This window comes from Pleuronectes platessa, chromosome 13 (assembly GCF_947347685.1).
Source record: "Pleuronectes platessa chromosome 13, fPlePla1.1, whole genome shotgun sequence".
NCBI lineage: Eukaryota > Metazoa > Chordata > Actinopteri > Pleuronectiformes > Pleuronectidae > Pleuronectes > Pleuronectes platessa.
This window is the reverse complement of record NC_070638.1, coordinates 4,313,946-4,329,187: the sequence shown is the minus strand read 5'-3', so window position 1 is coordinate 4,329,187 and position 15,242 is coordinate 4,313,946. Positions and strand designations below refer to the sequence as shown.

At 45.6% G+C, this 15,242-nt stretch overlaps 1 protein-coding gene across 1 annotated transcript in view; it reads right to left on the bottom strand.

The window, feature by feature from the left end:
* zfyve9a (zinc finger, FYVE domain containing 9a) overlaps window positions 1-15,242 on the bottom strand; it is a 26,890-nt gene extending 11,648 nt beyond the window's left edge. The window contains exons 1-7 of the mRNA XM_053437681.1: window positions 14,995-15,242; window positions 7,027-7,131; window positions 6,671-6,778; window positions 3,986-5,418; window positions 2,309-2,408; window positions 1,516-1,692; window positions 1,177-1,340 (exon numbers count right to left, since the gene is read on the bottom strand). Of these exons, the coding sequence (XP_053293656.1) occupies window positions 1,177-1,340; window positions 1,516-1,692; window positions 2,309-2,408; window positions 3,986-5,418; window positions 6,671-6,740 (1,944 nt within the window). The 5' untranslated portion in view covers window positions 6,741-6,778; window positions 7,027-7,131; window positions 14,995-15,242. The remainder of the gene's footprint in view (window positions 1-1,176; window positions 1,341-1,515; window positions 1,693-2,308; window positions 2,409-3,985; window positions 5,419-6,670; window positions 6,779-7,026; window positions 7,132-14,994) is intronic.

The following is a 15,242-nucleotide window of genomic DNA, read 5'->3' as shown; positions in this document are numbered from 1 at the left end:
GACGTTGATCTAGCTTTCAATTTGGCTGCAAGAACGTAGCTCAGTTCATTGTCAAAATTAAACTCAATTAAGTAACCGCTATACATGAAAAATAACCTATAATTTCACCCATGTGGGCCTGTAGGCTAATACTAATAGGAATGCCATTTGTTAAGTGTCCAAAAAGCTGGGCAGGAACAAGCTGGTAAAAAAGGGAACCCGATAAACCAGTATCGTATCGTATTTGTGGTATCGTATCGAAAGTATCGGGTATCGTGATATTTTGGCAGGTATAGTATCGAAGTCATAATTTTGGTATCGTGACAACACTACTGTAGATTTAAAACACACAGTGAGAAGCAATAGCACAGGGACAGAATCCAGGGTTTTAGATTAAGATTTCTCTAGTTAGACCCTTGATGTCTTGTAAAATGGTTTCAAACTCTACACAGATAGATTGTGATCCTCCACAGTCCCTGAAGGCATCATACAGCTGTTCTCACAAATTGATTTTGACATGTGAAATGAACATTTTCACCCTGGGCTGAATGTTCTCTCACATTTCCATTGAAGTAAAAAAGGTGTTAAACCATGAAAACAGCTGGAAAAAGAACAGCGAGTGCTCCTGTAAATCAACGGCTCATCACTTTTCTACTCCCACTGTTAAGCTGCAGTAGTCGCGTTACAGTAATGGAAACGTTTGGCAGTATATTAAAATCCATATATTATGTAGATGGTGTCAGTATGACCTTCACCGGTGTCATGTGGTGAAAGTCGGATTTAATACTCAAGTTGCGTCTCCATAGCATCAGCTGGAAATCTCAGTCACCGCCGTTTACAAGCTGCAACAATCTCTCTGTTCAACAGCCATGAATCATCCTGGCAGTTTGCATTCAGGTCCAGTGAGTGTGGGGCCACAACCACAGAAACAACCGACCACAACTTGTTGTCCTGTTACACGCTGGTTTTGAGTCCAGCTTTAAGTGAATGGAGACCAGTACATCCCAGCTTTTCGGCCGGTAGGGATTTCTAACTCTGATTATGCAAACCAGGAATGTTCCTTACTCAAATCCATGACCCAGCCGGAAAACCACCAAGAGTCCCACAGAAAGAGTTCTTTGTGGCTTCCTCCGGCTAATATGACCACACAGGCTACACTAATAGCATTAGCTGATGGTGAATATTTGTCGTGCCTACCTCTGAGGAATCAGAAGTGGAGGATTTGCTTGAGCCCGAGGAGATGGCTAGCGAGTGGGAGGGGGCCGGGCTGGAGGTCGCAGGGTTGGGGGACTCGGCTGCGTCCCCATTGGGCAGGAGCCCGTCAGCGAACCACACCCTCCTCTGCTCCCGTGTGAGGGTCCCTACACGTGGGACACACATTTACATTTCACAGTGAAACTCCACAGTCTCACCTGAAAATGAAAACTGCAAACTGTTCTCAGGACAAAATAAACTTTAAAAAGAAGTGGGCACAAGCTATCAACGTGTAGGGTAAAAAAGTGCTTCGAGTATTTTTAAGCCTGGTAAAGGTCGTACCCTCGTTGCCAGACTGTTTCAGGACTCCCACAGGCACCATGACGGTGGGAGGAGGGGAGCTGAGGACCCCCGAGGCCTGAGCCTGCTGCAGAGGGGGGATGGTGGAGCAGTACTCCGCCGGGTTGTTGGGGTTCGGACTCTGGTTGTTTCCAGTGGTCGGGGTCTCCCATGATTGAGCTGGCAGACAGAACATGTCATGACTAAGCCTGGAGCTGCCTATGTGTGTGTGAGTAAAGTGTAACTAATGTGTAGAAGTCTACTTCTAATAAACAGGTGCTGGGTGTCTCAGAAAGTTGTGCTTGTGTTGAATCTGTGTTTAAAAATCTGTATATTGACATTTATTTAGAGTGAAAGTATTTCTCAACCAAAAGATACATTTTGACATGCTTTTTACTGTCTTTGGCCTTTATTAATAGTATTTGTATTTTATCTTTTATAAAATAACGGAATCGTTCATGCGCGACATGCGACAATTTTGAATGTATTAGCTCAAATTACAACACTGCAACAACTGAGTCCGTCAACAACAGAGGTATTTTTAGTGATATCGTTAAACTCACTTTTACTTAAAATATATATCATGGCCAACCCTTTCATGATTTTATAACCAAGGAACCCATTGGAACATTGTCCTGAACATTCTTTTAAATTGCTTTTTCAAATGTTCAATGATTCAACCCTTTTTAAAAGGAGCCACATCCTCAGTTGTGTTAACATACATGTACACAAAGGGTTTACAACATGAACGAGCTCTCTAAGCTGTAAGAAACTAACTCTCTCTAGTTGCACTCACCAGTCGTCAGAGCAGAGTGACAGGTGATACAGACGCGAGCCTCCTTCCTGTCCATGTACACGAGCCTGCACTTCAGACTGCAGCACGTGGCACAGAACACCTTAAAGATAACACACACACAGACACACACAGGATCACATCACTATGGACGAAGCTCCGTCAAGATTAAAAAAAAAATAATAATAATAATTGAAAAGAAGTTCTGATCAAATGTGCAGCAAAAGATTCACTCTATTGGTTTTTGACTTCCTCTACTTAGCCAGTGCTTCACTGAGCTGTTGCTGTTTACTTCACTTTCCCTGGATGAGAACCTCATTACACATTATCCACTAACGTGTATTTAGTAAATAACTGGACTGAGCATAATTTCCATTCCAGAGCTTCCCAGCCTCGTCATAAGCTGGTTTGTGGCGTTACCAGTCTGCGGCTGGATGCACCGAGGATCCCGCTGTGTCTATTGTTTTTTAGTGGCCCCAGTGCTGGTGTCAGTGTTACTGCAGTCCCAGCTCCTCCCAGAGTGTGTGGTTTGTTTACCACCCTGGGAAATTAAGAAGCAGACCGGCAATTTTCCAGTGCAGTGTCAGCGACCACATCCTCACTTTAAAGCGCTGTGCGGATGCCCCCCCCCCCCCCTTTGCATATGTGGGTGGCCGCGATGCCAGAAATGTACCTGCACACCCACCGAGTGCATCTGCAAAGAAAGGAACTCATCTATGAAAGCATTGCTTTTTAATTCCCTCATTTCTCGAGGGAACCAAACCAAGCTTCTTTATTGAAATCGAACTATTCTTGTGTAAAATCTGCATTGCGTGTTACCTGTGTTTTCTCCTCTCGGTTTAGGTTATATAGTTTACAGTATTTTGTCTGACTGCACCAATCTGAATCCAGAAAACTGCCACGCTCAAATTCCATGTGCAAAAAAGCAACCAAGTATGAAGGTATCAGCTAAATCTTTAAATCAATAACACTGTGTATTGTGCAGGAATGTAAAAGGGGAAAAAACAACTGCATCATCCAACACAATCACAGACTGCAATAGTTTCCCACTGTACAACACTGGGAGCGTTGATTTCTGCTGAAGTGTTGAAATGTAAGTTCTTGGTTTTCCCTGAACTTGTGCTGACAGGGTGACATTAGTTGGCATCGCCCGGCCTCCATCAGAGACGACGCAGGTGTCGTGAGCAATCGGGATAATAGATTCTTCAGTCCCCTTTTTTTTATGTCATGCATCTTACTCTAAATATAATAAATCTTCTGGTATATCAATCTGTACAGGATGGTGTACAGAAAGTGCAACCCGGGCTTTTTTCTGATGCATCTCTCCCCAGATGATTATTTATTCTGAAGGGCCGTCCCCTCAAAATACAAATCTTTACTGTTTATGTAACAGTTCATTTTAAACACCACTTTATTGCGATGTACAAATAATCATCCCCATGTATTTCTTCACCATTCTCATTGAATTTCCTCTGTGTTTGAATTGTTCTTTACAAATTAACATATTTAACTCATTTTTGATAGAGAAACAGCACATTGCTTGTGTTTGGTTATTTATCACACACAACAAACGAAGGCCAGATATTCCATGTGAATTGGTAGAATCCTGGTTTTAAAGTGTGTTACAGTGTTTTTTACTGTGTATTTTCCCCTTTAAAGCCGCTCTAGCGCTCCTCTCACCTTGCCACAGGCTCTGCAGTGGTGCCTCCTCTTGGTGAAGGTGAACTTGACGTCACATTTCATGCAGACGGGAGCCTGGGAGTCGGGCACCCACACAGGGGCCACCTCACCCAGGGAGCTGGCAGGTTTCTTGCACAGGGCGCCCTGCTGTCCTGCCTGGAGGTCATTGTCTGGGCTCTCTGAAGTCCTCAGGGAAGGAGAGTGGACGACAGCCTCTCCGTTCACCCCGACGGCGGCCTGATCCGCCACACTGAGGGTTGTTTCAGATGGCGTGCTCCTCCGACACTGGTTCTCCTGGTTCTTGTTCTTGCTGGGGAGCTGGTTTTGGACCTGGCTGGACAGCGGCTGAGGGATCTGGAGTTTGAGGGTGACCGGCTGCTTCGGCCGTGCCCCTCCATAGGGAACACTGACCGGCTGCAGACGATTGTTGAGTTTTGGTTGGACGCTACCAGATCCCAGTGCTCCTCCATCGCCGCTCTCCTGCTTGCTCTCCTCCATTTCTTTCTCCTCAGTCACAGAGTCCTCTTTAGAGGGGCATGGGGAGGGAGAAAAACCCTCCACCTCCTCTACCTCCTCCTCCTCGTCTGTCAGCTTAGAGTGATTACTCCTCTCCTGCTCAGAACCATTGGGAAGGCTTGTTATTCTGAGGAGCCTATCGATCTGTCCTTCAGGAGCACACCTCCTATCATCTTCAACCCAGTTAGGAGAACATGCACCATTCAGCTCTGCCTCGAAACCAGACTGTACATCCCACTCCCCATTCAGGAGACGTTCTCTCTGTTCCTGGTTTGAGTTGACAGTTTGTCTCTCTTGACTATCGTCCTGTAACACAGCTGCACTGGCCTCCTTTGTGACACCTTCCCTTATTTGTGTGGTTGCTTCCACATCTGGATGAATTATCTCAGACGTAGCTTCTTCCTGTCCTTGTCCGAGCTCGAAGGTAAAGTGAGTGTGACTGACGCTGGAGCTTCCCCCTCCAGCTGAGGCAGCTCTCTCCTCCTGATGAGGTGTAACCGCCTGGTCACAAGCACCAGGCTCGAAGTCTGGAGGAGAACTTAGCTCCTCGCTAAGCCCATCATGTGGTGGGCTCGCAGCGCACCCATTCTCCACTGCACCACTTGCCGTCACAGGGGGCGGCGAGAGGTCGTCGGTTCCCACCAGTTTTCCGATGTTGGGCTGGGGGAGCGGCGGGCTGTGGACGTCTGCCGGCCTCTCCTCTGCCCAGGATGGAAGTTCAGGACCAGGGTGTCTCTTAGGGTTGGCCCCCGGGGAGGTGCTGGAGGAGGAGTCGGGGAGACTCTTGAAGGACAGCGGACTCTCCCGGGGGCTGAGGTCTGCGTGGGCCAGGGCGGGGTTCAGAGAGAGCAGGTGGGCCGGCGGGGCCAGGATCTGGGTCCACTTGGCATCGGAGAGAATAGGTGTGTCAGGTTCATCTGGAGAGGAAGACAAAGAATTAGATCCGGTTAGCGCTGCAGGTATTGCACCAATTGTTCAACTCCACATCTAACGGCAGGTTTACTACATGAATTTGATCTTTGTCATGATGCTTATTTTCTGGACAGCGTGACGGTATCACATCACATCACAGATGAGACAGAAAACAGGAGAAAGTGTCTCCCAGTAAACGGATCATGCTCCTCAACAGCAAGACAGGAAGTCTCAAATGAACTGGCATGAGAACTGATACCAAGATACACACTCCCAGATGATCGAAGGAGCTAAAAAAAGCTGAACAAACCAGGGGACAAATTGAGAAATGAGGTTGGCATGGAGTGAGTCATTAGTGTGTGGATGGACTGGGCGAGAAGAAGTGGGCCAAGTGGCTCCGTCCCCACTGGGAGCCATCAGTCAAGATGACACATCACAGCTCTGTAGTACAAATGGAAATTCTTAGATGATATTTATTCAAACCAACTTTCTCACAGAGCCGTGTCAGCTACTGTACAGAACTCTCCTCCCTCCACTGGAATTCATGCTAAGCTGTTTCATTATGTGCTGTACCCAGTTCAGACACACACACACACACAAACACACAACGTTAATCTGCCAAGCTGGAGCTCCAGCAGTGGACCCACAGATGATCACTCAGCCAAAATACAAACTGAGCTCACAGCGCTGTTACAATACAGTGTGTGTGTGTGTGTGTGTGTGTGTGTGTGTGTGTGTGTGTGTGTGTGTGTGTGTGTGTGTGTGTGTGTGTGTGTGTGCAGGACTTTCTCTTGGGTCATTTTTGATAAATCCTGACAGAGACCAGTCTTTCTAATAATCTGATCACTCATCCTGGAGAGATGGGAGTCTGCAGATACACGGCTCTGTGATGCAGTGTTTACTTGGACATTTACTAGAAATAAACTCACTGGACTATCAGTTCCAAAATGGCTTTGGAACAGTTTCTTTACCTATTGTGAAAAACGTTTTTACCTTGGACTAATGGCACAGTTTAATAAACCCCCAGGGGAAATAGAAAATCCAATTAGTGCTATTCCCTCTCTGCAAACCCTCAATTACAACCTGTACATGTTACTGGCTGATGTTTGTTTCTGACGACTCGGTGACTTACGCATGGGTTATGTAATGACATCCTAACCGCAGCTGCTCTGAAGCTACGTCTTTGCTCCAGCACAGTGACTCACCGTCTGTCCCCGTCTCGTCTCCACACTTACACAAGCTAACGCAGCGGCTCACCTTCGTTCTGCTCAAACTCGTCCAGGACCTTGTCCAGGTTGAAGGCCTCGGCCTGGAAGTAATTCTCCATGGGTCATGAAGCTCCACCCGGACGACAGCCGTGTGAACCTGGAGGCAGGAAGAGAGAGCGTCCTCAATACCAACATCTCCAAAAGGCCTAAAAGAGTCCTATCTCTTCATTCATACGTTTGTACTACACTCACTTACATGTAAAATTTGTTAGTAGAAATATTCCGTCTAGCTCTTTGACACTTAATTCTTTAGTAAGCAGTCCTCTCTTTTGTGATCACTCAGGGGAGATAATAAATGTGAACATAAGTTTCAGTGCTTCCTTCCTTCCTCTCGCTGGTGCTCACCTGCACCGAGGTCCTCCTCAGCAGTCCCCGGCCGTGTGTCTCTCTCAGCAGGTTTCCCTCTCAGCTGTCACTTCACCCAGTCTGGCAAGCGCCCAGCGCCCACACCTGAGGCGGAGGGGGGGGGAAACACCGTTCAGTAAAGAGCTGCTTCTCCACCTGTGCAGCCAAGCATGCTGCCTGTTACACTACATTTATAGAAATGTGAAGCTGAATGGTTATTTTGAGTTAGGAATAAAACTACAACAATAAAAACTAATAATAAAAATTAGCATTAGTGCTTTGTGGTTGTACGCCTTCACCAAACAGTCAAGTTGCAGGAAACATGGTCACAATCTTTCTGTCTGTTCCTAAGTTATGGTGTTGATTGAATAATGAGAACATTATGGTTTCATGGAGAAATTGACCTTTGCCCTCTGGGTCAAGTTAAGATTGTCATAATTACCATGTGAATTTAAGTGCTGTGACCAAAAAAACATTTTCTTTCAAGACGCCAAAAATGCCACATTCAAAACCACATCCAAAGAAGTTCCCTTCAGGCCTTCCTGATTTAATGCAGTCACCAAGACCATGAGCTTGATCTTTAAACAACACAATCGGATCAGTTCATCTTTGAGTACAAGTGAGTGTTTGTACAGTTAAACCAGGGGAGCTGTTGGGCGTCCCACACAAGTCCCTTTTCCAATTTATGACACACTGTTGTGTAGAAATGTGGAAAGAATCCCAAACAGCTCCACCCGTCATGCGGATGATGAATCAGAACATCTCAGACCAGGACATATAGTTCATGAACAACACCCTGAATCAGATGTGCTCGTCATCATCATCACACAGTGAGGTATTATCCACAAGGTAATCACAGTCATGAATGTAAAACAGCTGAAGCCTGATTCACTGCAGCGTACACCTGCCCACAGTGTCCTTGCTGATGAGGAGACCTTGGAGTGAGGATGGGATGTGGTGGAGCGTGAGGTGTGCGTGTGCGTGTGTGTGTGTGTGTGTGTGTGTGGCACTGCAATTGAGTAACAGCCCCACTGAACCTCAGGGTCATTCTCATAAGGACGAGAGCAACCAGGGATTACACCAGAGAGCAAATATTCCGCAGAGCGAGGGCCTCGGAAGAAACGAGCAGAGTCAACACATTTTCCACTTAGTTTAAGATGCAAGCATGGACACCTTGTCAGCACAAAGCAGGGATGGCACACGACAGGAGGCTTTGTGTGTGTGTGTCTTTGTGTGTGTGTGTGTGTGTGTCAAGCATTGTCAGGTTAAACCGTTTCATCCACACGGAGAACGAGGCAGAAGGAGGAGGCTGCCGTCAGAGCCAAGTGGAACACAATATTTCATCCTACAAATAAAATAAATCTGTGAATGGAAGAAATCAATACAGTTCCTTAAAAACATTACGACTCTACAGGCCATCAAAGACCAAATGGAGCGTGATGAGTCGCAAATATTCAGTTTCAGATCCCCGACACAATGACTTACTATTCATACTTAATATCAATACTGCTGGAAACTATATCCATGTGCTTTAGATGTTGCAAGAAACAATGAGCTCCAGTCTGGTTGTGCAAGTCCCACAGAAGCCGCCCAGTCAGAGCAGGAAAACCACCAGATGTTTTGAAAAATTGACAGGAGGAAGAAATGACCTGCACATCACCTGAAGTGATCACTGAATGCAAACATCACCTGAACACTGTAGTTTACCCTCATCCAACTTCTGCTCCTTTCACTTCAGCCGAGTAAGTTTCCACTTACGCTGAATGAAAATCATCTTGCAGCGTATGAGTCAGTGAAGCTCCAGTAGACTGTGTGTACTCATGAATGCACACAAACACACGTGAACACACACACACACACGGGGACAGGAGCCCATCCCTGATTAAGATTTAATTACTCTGCAGAGGCGCTGAATAATGCATCTTTAGTCAAAGTGCGTGAAGGAGTAGAGTTGTATTTTTAGACATGTAAACTTGGAAAGAGGCTTTAAAAGGAGACATATGTGCATGAAGGAGTGCGTCAGTGTCCGTATCACGGGGAAAGAAAATAGTCCTTTAAGCTACATTTTGTTTAGACATGTCAGTCAAACATCATGAACTTCAACTCATCAACTAAAGACGTATTCAAAATGTCAGGCAGCTGCATGTAGGGTTGTTTCACGTAGAACGAGAAAATCCAGACTGTGCAGTCCATCCAAAACAGAGATTCACGTCCAACACAACATTTTCCAAGTTAATCTATCAACTGTAAATAACAACAACACATCACAGACGATACGGCTTCTTGATGTGAAAGTTCTCAGCCGAGGAAGTTCAGTCTGTTGGTCAGCAGGATTACACAAAAAGTACTGAACTGATTTCCATCAAATTTTGTACAAGGCCCAAAGAGGAACCCATTATATTTTGGAGCAGATCCAGATAAAGGGTGTTAGCTTTGGCAGAGGCAGCCGCTCTCTAAGAGTCTAAGAGTCTTTCTGATCTCTTTCTTTCCCTGTTACTTATTTTGTTTGTCAGCAGGATGACACAAAAACTACGACACCAATTTCCACCAGACTTAGTGGAAGGATAAACCTGCGTCTGGGAAGAACCCTTCAAATGTTGGTTTTATGACATTTTGATTTTATATTTTTACTGTAGGAGTAGACAATCATGTGTAGGATGGTTCAGTCCTGGGAGAGGTGTGAGATCTGAGTGTCCGAGAAGCACAAACTCTTCTCATTGATTTGATTTGTTAATTGTTCAGTTGATAAAATAAAAAGAAATGTCCCTTACAAGCTCAAGGAGACATGAGACACAGAAAAGAGAAAGTCTGGTATTTCTCACTCAATGAATGAACGGAGCAGTTAATCATGGTTCCACAGCTCATCAACTAACTGATCATTCCAGCTAGAACAACAGCGCTTGTGGACGTTTGCTCAGATTAACATCGATGCACAGAGACAGCGTGTGACCAACCGAATTTCCCTGTAAATAGAAAAACACTGAATGCACCGCGACTGAAAGGAAAACAAGACACTCCCTTTTCAAATGAAGCAAACTCGTCCAGCGTGAGCCAGACATGCTAATAATGAAATGGCCTCCCAGACTGCTAACACAATAAAGCATGCCTGAGTGGACGTCTCGACATGGAAGCATAATTAAATAAGACAGGCACATAAACAGTGAGGAAGCTGGATGTGCTGGAAAGCTGAAGCAGTTCGTTAAGTCCTCGCTGTCAGAAGCAGACTCTGCTTCCTGTGGTTGTTTCCTTGGAGGGAGACGCACTCACTTCCTAGTCAATCAGCTGGAAAGCCCTTCCAGTCATTAGCGCAGTTTGACATTTATTTTTCTGGTTATGTAACATATATACATGTAATTCTGGCATCTGGTTTAGTTAGGTAATACTTTGCTGCTTCCAGATTTTTTTTTTTTCTGGATTGTGATGTTCACTTCCTCCTGGAGAAAGATTGTTTTCACATATACACACGTGACAGCGAAGAAATGACAAATGTTAAGTCATTATTATGTTTTTGTTATTCAACGTTATAATAGCCTTACACAATTCCACTGAACCGGAGCTGCAACAATCACTCGGTTCCTCAAATGAACAATGATAAATCTGCAGCTATTTAAATCAACAAATAATCCTTTTGCTGACTCCGGCTTCTCAGACGTCAGGATTTCAGGTTGTTCTTTGTGACACATCAGAGGAAACTCCACCCTTTGGGTTTCAGTCTGTGTGTCACAGAAAAAAAGACATTTGAAGACATATTCTAACAGGCAGTTTGAACTATATTCTGACATTTTACAGACAGAATGTGACGTGAAACCCAAACCCAACCTGGACCCCGTTCAAATTTGTGTCCAAACTCTATTTTACATGCAGCCTCATTGGCAGGAACCACTTGAATACCAGTTACCCATCATCCAATTAATTTCTCTGTTTTTCTGTGTAAAAATACAATGTTGGTCTTATACGTTGAGATTCTGACAAAGACAGTTGATTTCTTCTTATTATTAAGAATAAATGTCCTGCATAAATGTTCCAAAGTGCTCAGACCTGAACTCGGCTCCTAAACTATTCAGGAGGGATGAAGAGGAGCCTCGTCATCGTGCATCAAGCAGACAGAGACCTCCATTCACCAGCCAGACGAGATGTTCGTTGAACAGGAACCGGAATAAATGGAAACGTTTTTGCTTCATAAATGACTGAAACCATCATCCAAAAGCTCAAAATACTATCAAAATGGACCCATGACTCAAAACAAAATAAAGTTGGAAGAGAAAATCTCACCTTTCCCATATTTAGGATTAAAAACCTGTGATTATTAGCTCATTTTCCGGGGCTTTGATATATTGAAGCGTAGAGCATGTTAACGATGAATGATGATGAGGAGGCTTTCGGGGGAACAACCATGACAAGCTGTGTATTAAATCTTGATGAATGTTGTGATGAAGTCCTGACGCAGAATGTTGCAGCTCTGCTATTGGCCGGTTTGCAGAGGGAGGGAATTTGGGGAGACATCACTATAAATCATTTGTGTCGTTTAAGGCTGCACTTGAGACTGATTCTTACACTGAGCTGAAGGTTTTAGCCGAGGGTTTTTTATTAAAAGTTCCTCGATCCTCCTTTTTGCCAAGAATTGTTTCATTAAAGTTTTAGAGGAAAGGAAAAGACTCAGCACTCTGCTCTTCTCAGTGAGTTGTTGTGCACAACAAAAAGACAGTTCTGCAAAACTACTATTATTATTTATTATCAACTAAACTGATGATTATTTACTTGATTATTCGTTTAATGAATTTTTTATAATCAATCGATGCTTTCTGTCATTTTTTAAAGCAAAATCAGCAGATATTTAGAAAGAATATACTGCTTTTCATTATTGGATATTAAACTGAGTATGTTATATCTTAGGACCACATCTGCAAGTTAGACGATTGGTTGTTTAGTCTCTGGAAAGAATATTAAACGATTAATCAGAGATTTGATGCTTTTCTATCATATGTGACAGTAAATAAAAAGAATCGGACAAAACAAGCAAGTAAAATAAGAAAAACGATTTGTTGGTCCACCGCACATCGTTCGGCCCATTTCACCAAAAGCTCTCGAACCTCGTTCAATGCATGTTCGAAATTTCACTAAAACACCCACTCGCTCACTTTCTCCTGCGGTATCCTCACTCTGACAGTTTTTGTGCATTGGACTCGGGGGCTGGCAGGTGAAGTAGCGCAAAAACATTTGGAGCTAATGACTTGGACGGTTTCTTTCTCTCGTACAGTCCCTCTGGAGAACTCGGACTTTCTCAAACAAGTCACTTTGGACTTTAATAAACTTTGATGGGAATTTTCACAACTTTCTGACATTTTAGGGACAACTTGGGAGTGAAGAAAGCTGTGGAACTTTTGAATTGTTCTTAAGGAACTCAAGCCTCTGCACCAAGTTAGTCTACTATTCCTGTTTTTTTCATGAAGCTGCAAACTTCCCACGTCTGTGAGCTCACTTCCTGATAAACAGCGTTTTAAGATCCATACGCCAGACGCCGTCTGCACAGGCTGAGCGCAGGAAACCTCAAATGATCACTTCCTCCCTTTAAGAATGGACTGACATCACTTTCTAACAACACATGACTGAGTGACACATCTTTATGTAACGTCTACCGCCCTGACCGGGAGTTCACTGGGAGTTTTCCTCCTGTCTCCATAAGGTGTTTATTCTTTATATTGTCATTACAATTAAAAGCTCTGCTGCAGATAAAAAGACATAAAAGCAGAACATGAAAAAGAAAAACATGCCTCAGAGTTGTAGCCACGAAAAGGTCACAAACACACACTTCCTCTGAAATCCTAAAAAGGATAATTTCTCTGACAGGAGAGGTCGGAGAGGTGAATCCACGGAGATGTGTTTGAAGAAGGTAAAGAACAGAGGAGCTGTCCCTGTGTTGCAAAGAGCTGCTCTGCTTCACAGAGAGTGTCACAAGCTGTTATGAGCTTAGTTTCTCCTGCGTGTTTTGATCTGCATTCAACCTGCACAAGACACAGGAAGAGACACGGTGCCGGGCTGCCGTCAGGGACCGACTGGTAATACTTTCTGAAAGCATACAGTAACCCACGTCTGGGGAGTCTCTGCACACACGAGAGCCTGTTGGATCAGTCTACTCAGTCGATCCCCCCGTGGGTTTCAATACGGTTTAGTGATGAAGAGAGGTATCGTTTTCCTCTGGCTACAGGTAGAAGCCCTTCTCAGATGTCCTGTCTGCATTTCACCTCCAGCACAAACCAGTCCAGACTGGACGGATGCCAACAGGAGACCAGACAAGAAATTGGTGGGTGTTAATATTACAGGTAATATGATCTGGAGGATTCACTTAAAGACGGGGGAGAAGTTAAAGAAAACTTTGCAGAGTCCAAGGTTTTCAAATATCTTAAATTAGTTTGACCTTTAATCCAAGAGGATATTTAGTTTTCTATAAATTATCCGATGAAGATAAGCAGCAAATTCTGCCATTGAAGGACATGGAAACTTGGGAGTGAGTAGAATTTACGAATAAGAAGAAATCCCAACTCAAACACAATCTATTTAGATCAGTCGATACCATATCTTAACCTTTAGCTTTGTAACCATTCTTGTGTTTACCGATAGATGTTTGTGTCTCCATAATTAACGCCTGGTTTTACTTTAATTATTCATGTATTTATCCCGTGACAAAACTGTTTCCTGTGATCAATGCTGTAGAATCCTGTTATTCTGCTGAGGCTCTCAGTTACACGAGGCATCTATTACACTTCACACTGTCCACAGAGAGGGATTCCACCTGGTTCTCTCTGAGGTTTCTGTGCCTTTTCCCCTGTTAACACGTTCCTCAGTCTGGTTGAGGGTTAAGAACAGAGGAAGCCGCACCTTAAGCCCTACGAGAAAAATTGTGATTTGTTAATATCGGCTATACAAATAAAGTTTGATTTACGTTCTCTCATGGATCTTGATGATCTCTATGAGTGGAGACAGAAGGAGACAGCTGGGCCTTGGTGTTGATTTGCCTTCATCAACTAATAGTCACAGCTCTACTTCATCATTTTGTGACCTGGCTTCCTCCTCAGCAGCACATTCAGTTTGAATTCCCCACTGACGGTGCCACTGGGCCGGGCTCCTCCACACATCCACCTCAGACTCGGGCCTGCAGACCCAGATGATGGGGGGGGGGAGAAGCAACCTGGACCTCAGAGTGTGTGTTACACCACCACACACACTCTGAGGGGCAGATAGAGGACCATCAGCCGGGCTCATGCACCCAGACGTGCAGCCTGCAGGCCAGACACCGCCTCAAAGGGTGGAGCTCACCCACAGCTGCTGTGGTGGTGCTGCTCGACACAGACGGAGCAGCTGCAGGGAAACAACCCGGCGGAGGGAACTTGGGTCGAGTTGCATTAGCTGAGCTGCTAGCCGGAGTCCGACGTCCTCTCCGGACCCGGGGAAGGCCACGAGTTGGAAAACACTCCCGCCCCCCCACTCCGAGTGCGTGTGTTCCCCGCACAAGTCATATCAACTAAATAAACAAAGTGGAAGCGCAGGACAACACGGGGGCTGCACCGGGAGGGGTGGGGGGAGCTAAGCGGGTTAGCCACCGACGCGCCAGCGGGCAGTCGTGCGCCGAGTGACGGCAGCGACTCGTTCCTCTGACGGATACTCGCCCCGGCGCTGCCTCGCTGGTCCTCGCGGGGACCAGGCGGGTTTTAAACGGTCACGGTTGTCGCTCGCAGCCCGTCAGAGAGATCCCTGTCAGCGGGTGTTTATTTACTAGCGTTGTGTAATTGACGTAAATCACCGTAACACCACCACCACCTCCTCCTCCTCCTCCTCCTCCTCATCGGGGTTCTCCACCGTTCAACCGCCGACACTCACCGTGACAGCCCCCGCTACCCTCCCCGCCACAACGCGCTCCTCCTCACCGTGCGGAGCGGCGACAGATCACGGGAAACGAACCCCCTCACTCACCGGAGGAATCCTCATCTTGTTACGCGCGGTCCCGCGGAGCCCCTCCGTCACTGGCCGTCATGGCTAATCGTCTTTCCGGGGCTGTTGCTGCGTCTCCTCGCCGAGACACCGACGCGGAACCGACCAGCCACCGACCGCTCTACTCCCGCAGCACTCGTGGGAAAGTCCAGCCCGAGATCCAGAGGAGTTGTTCCGCTTGAATATTGAGGGAAAAATGAGGAGAACCGTCAAGGTAGCTACAGGTCAGG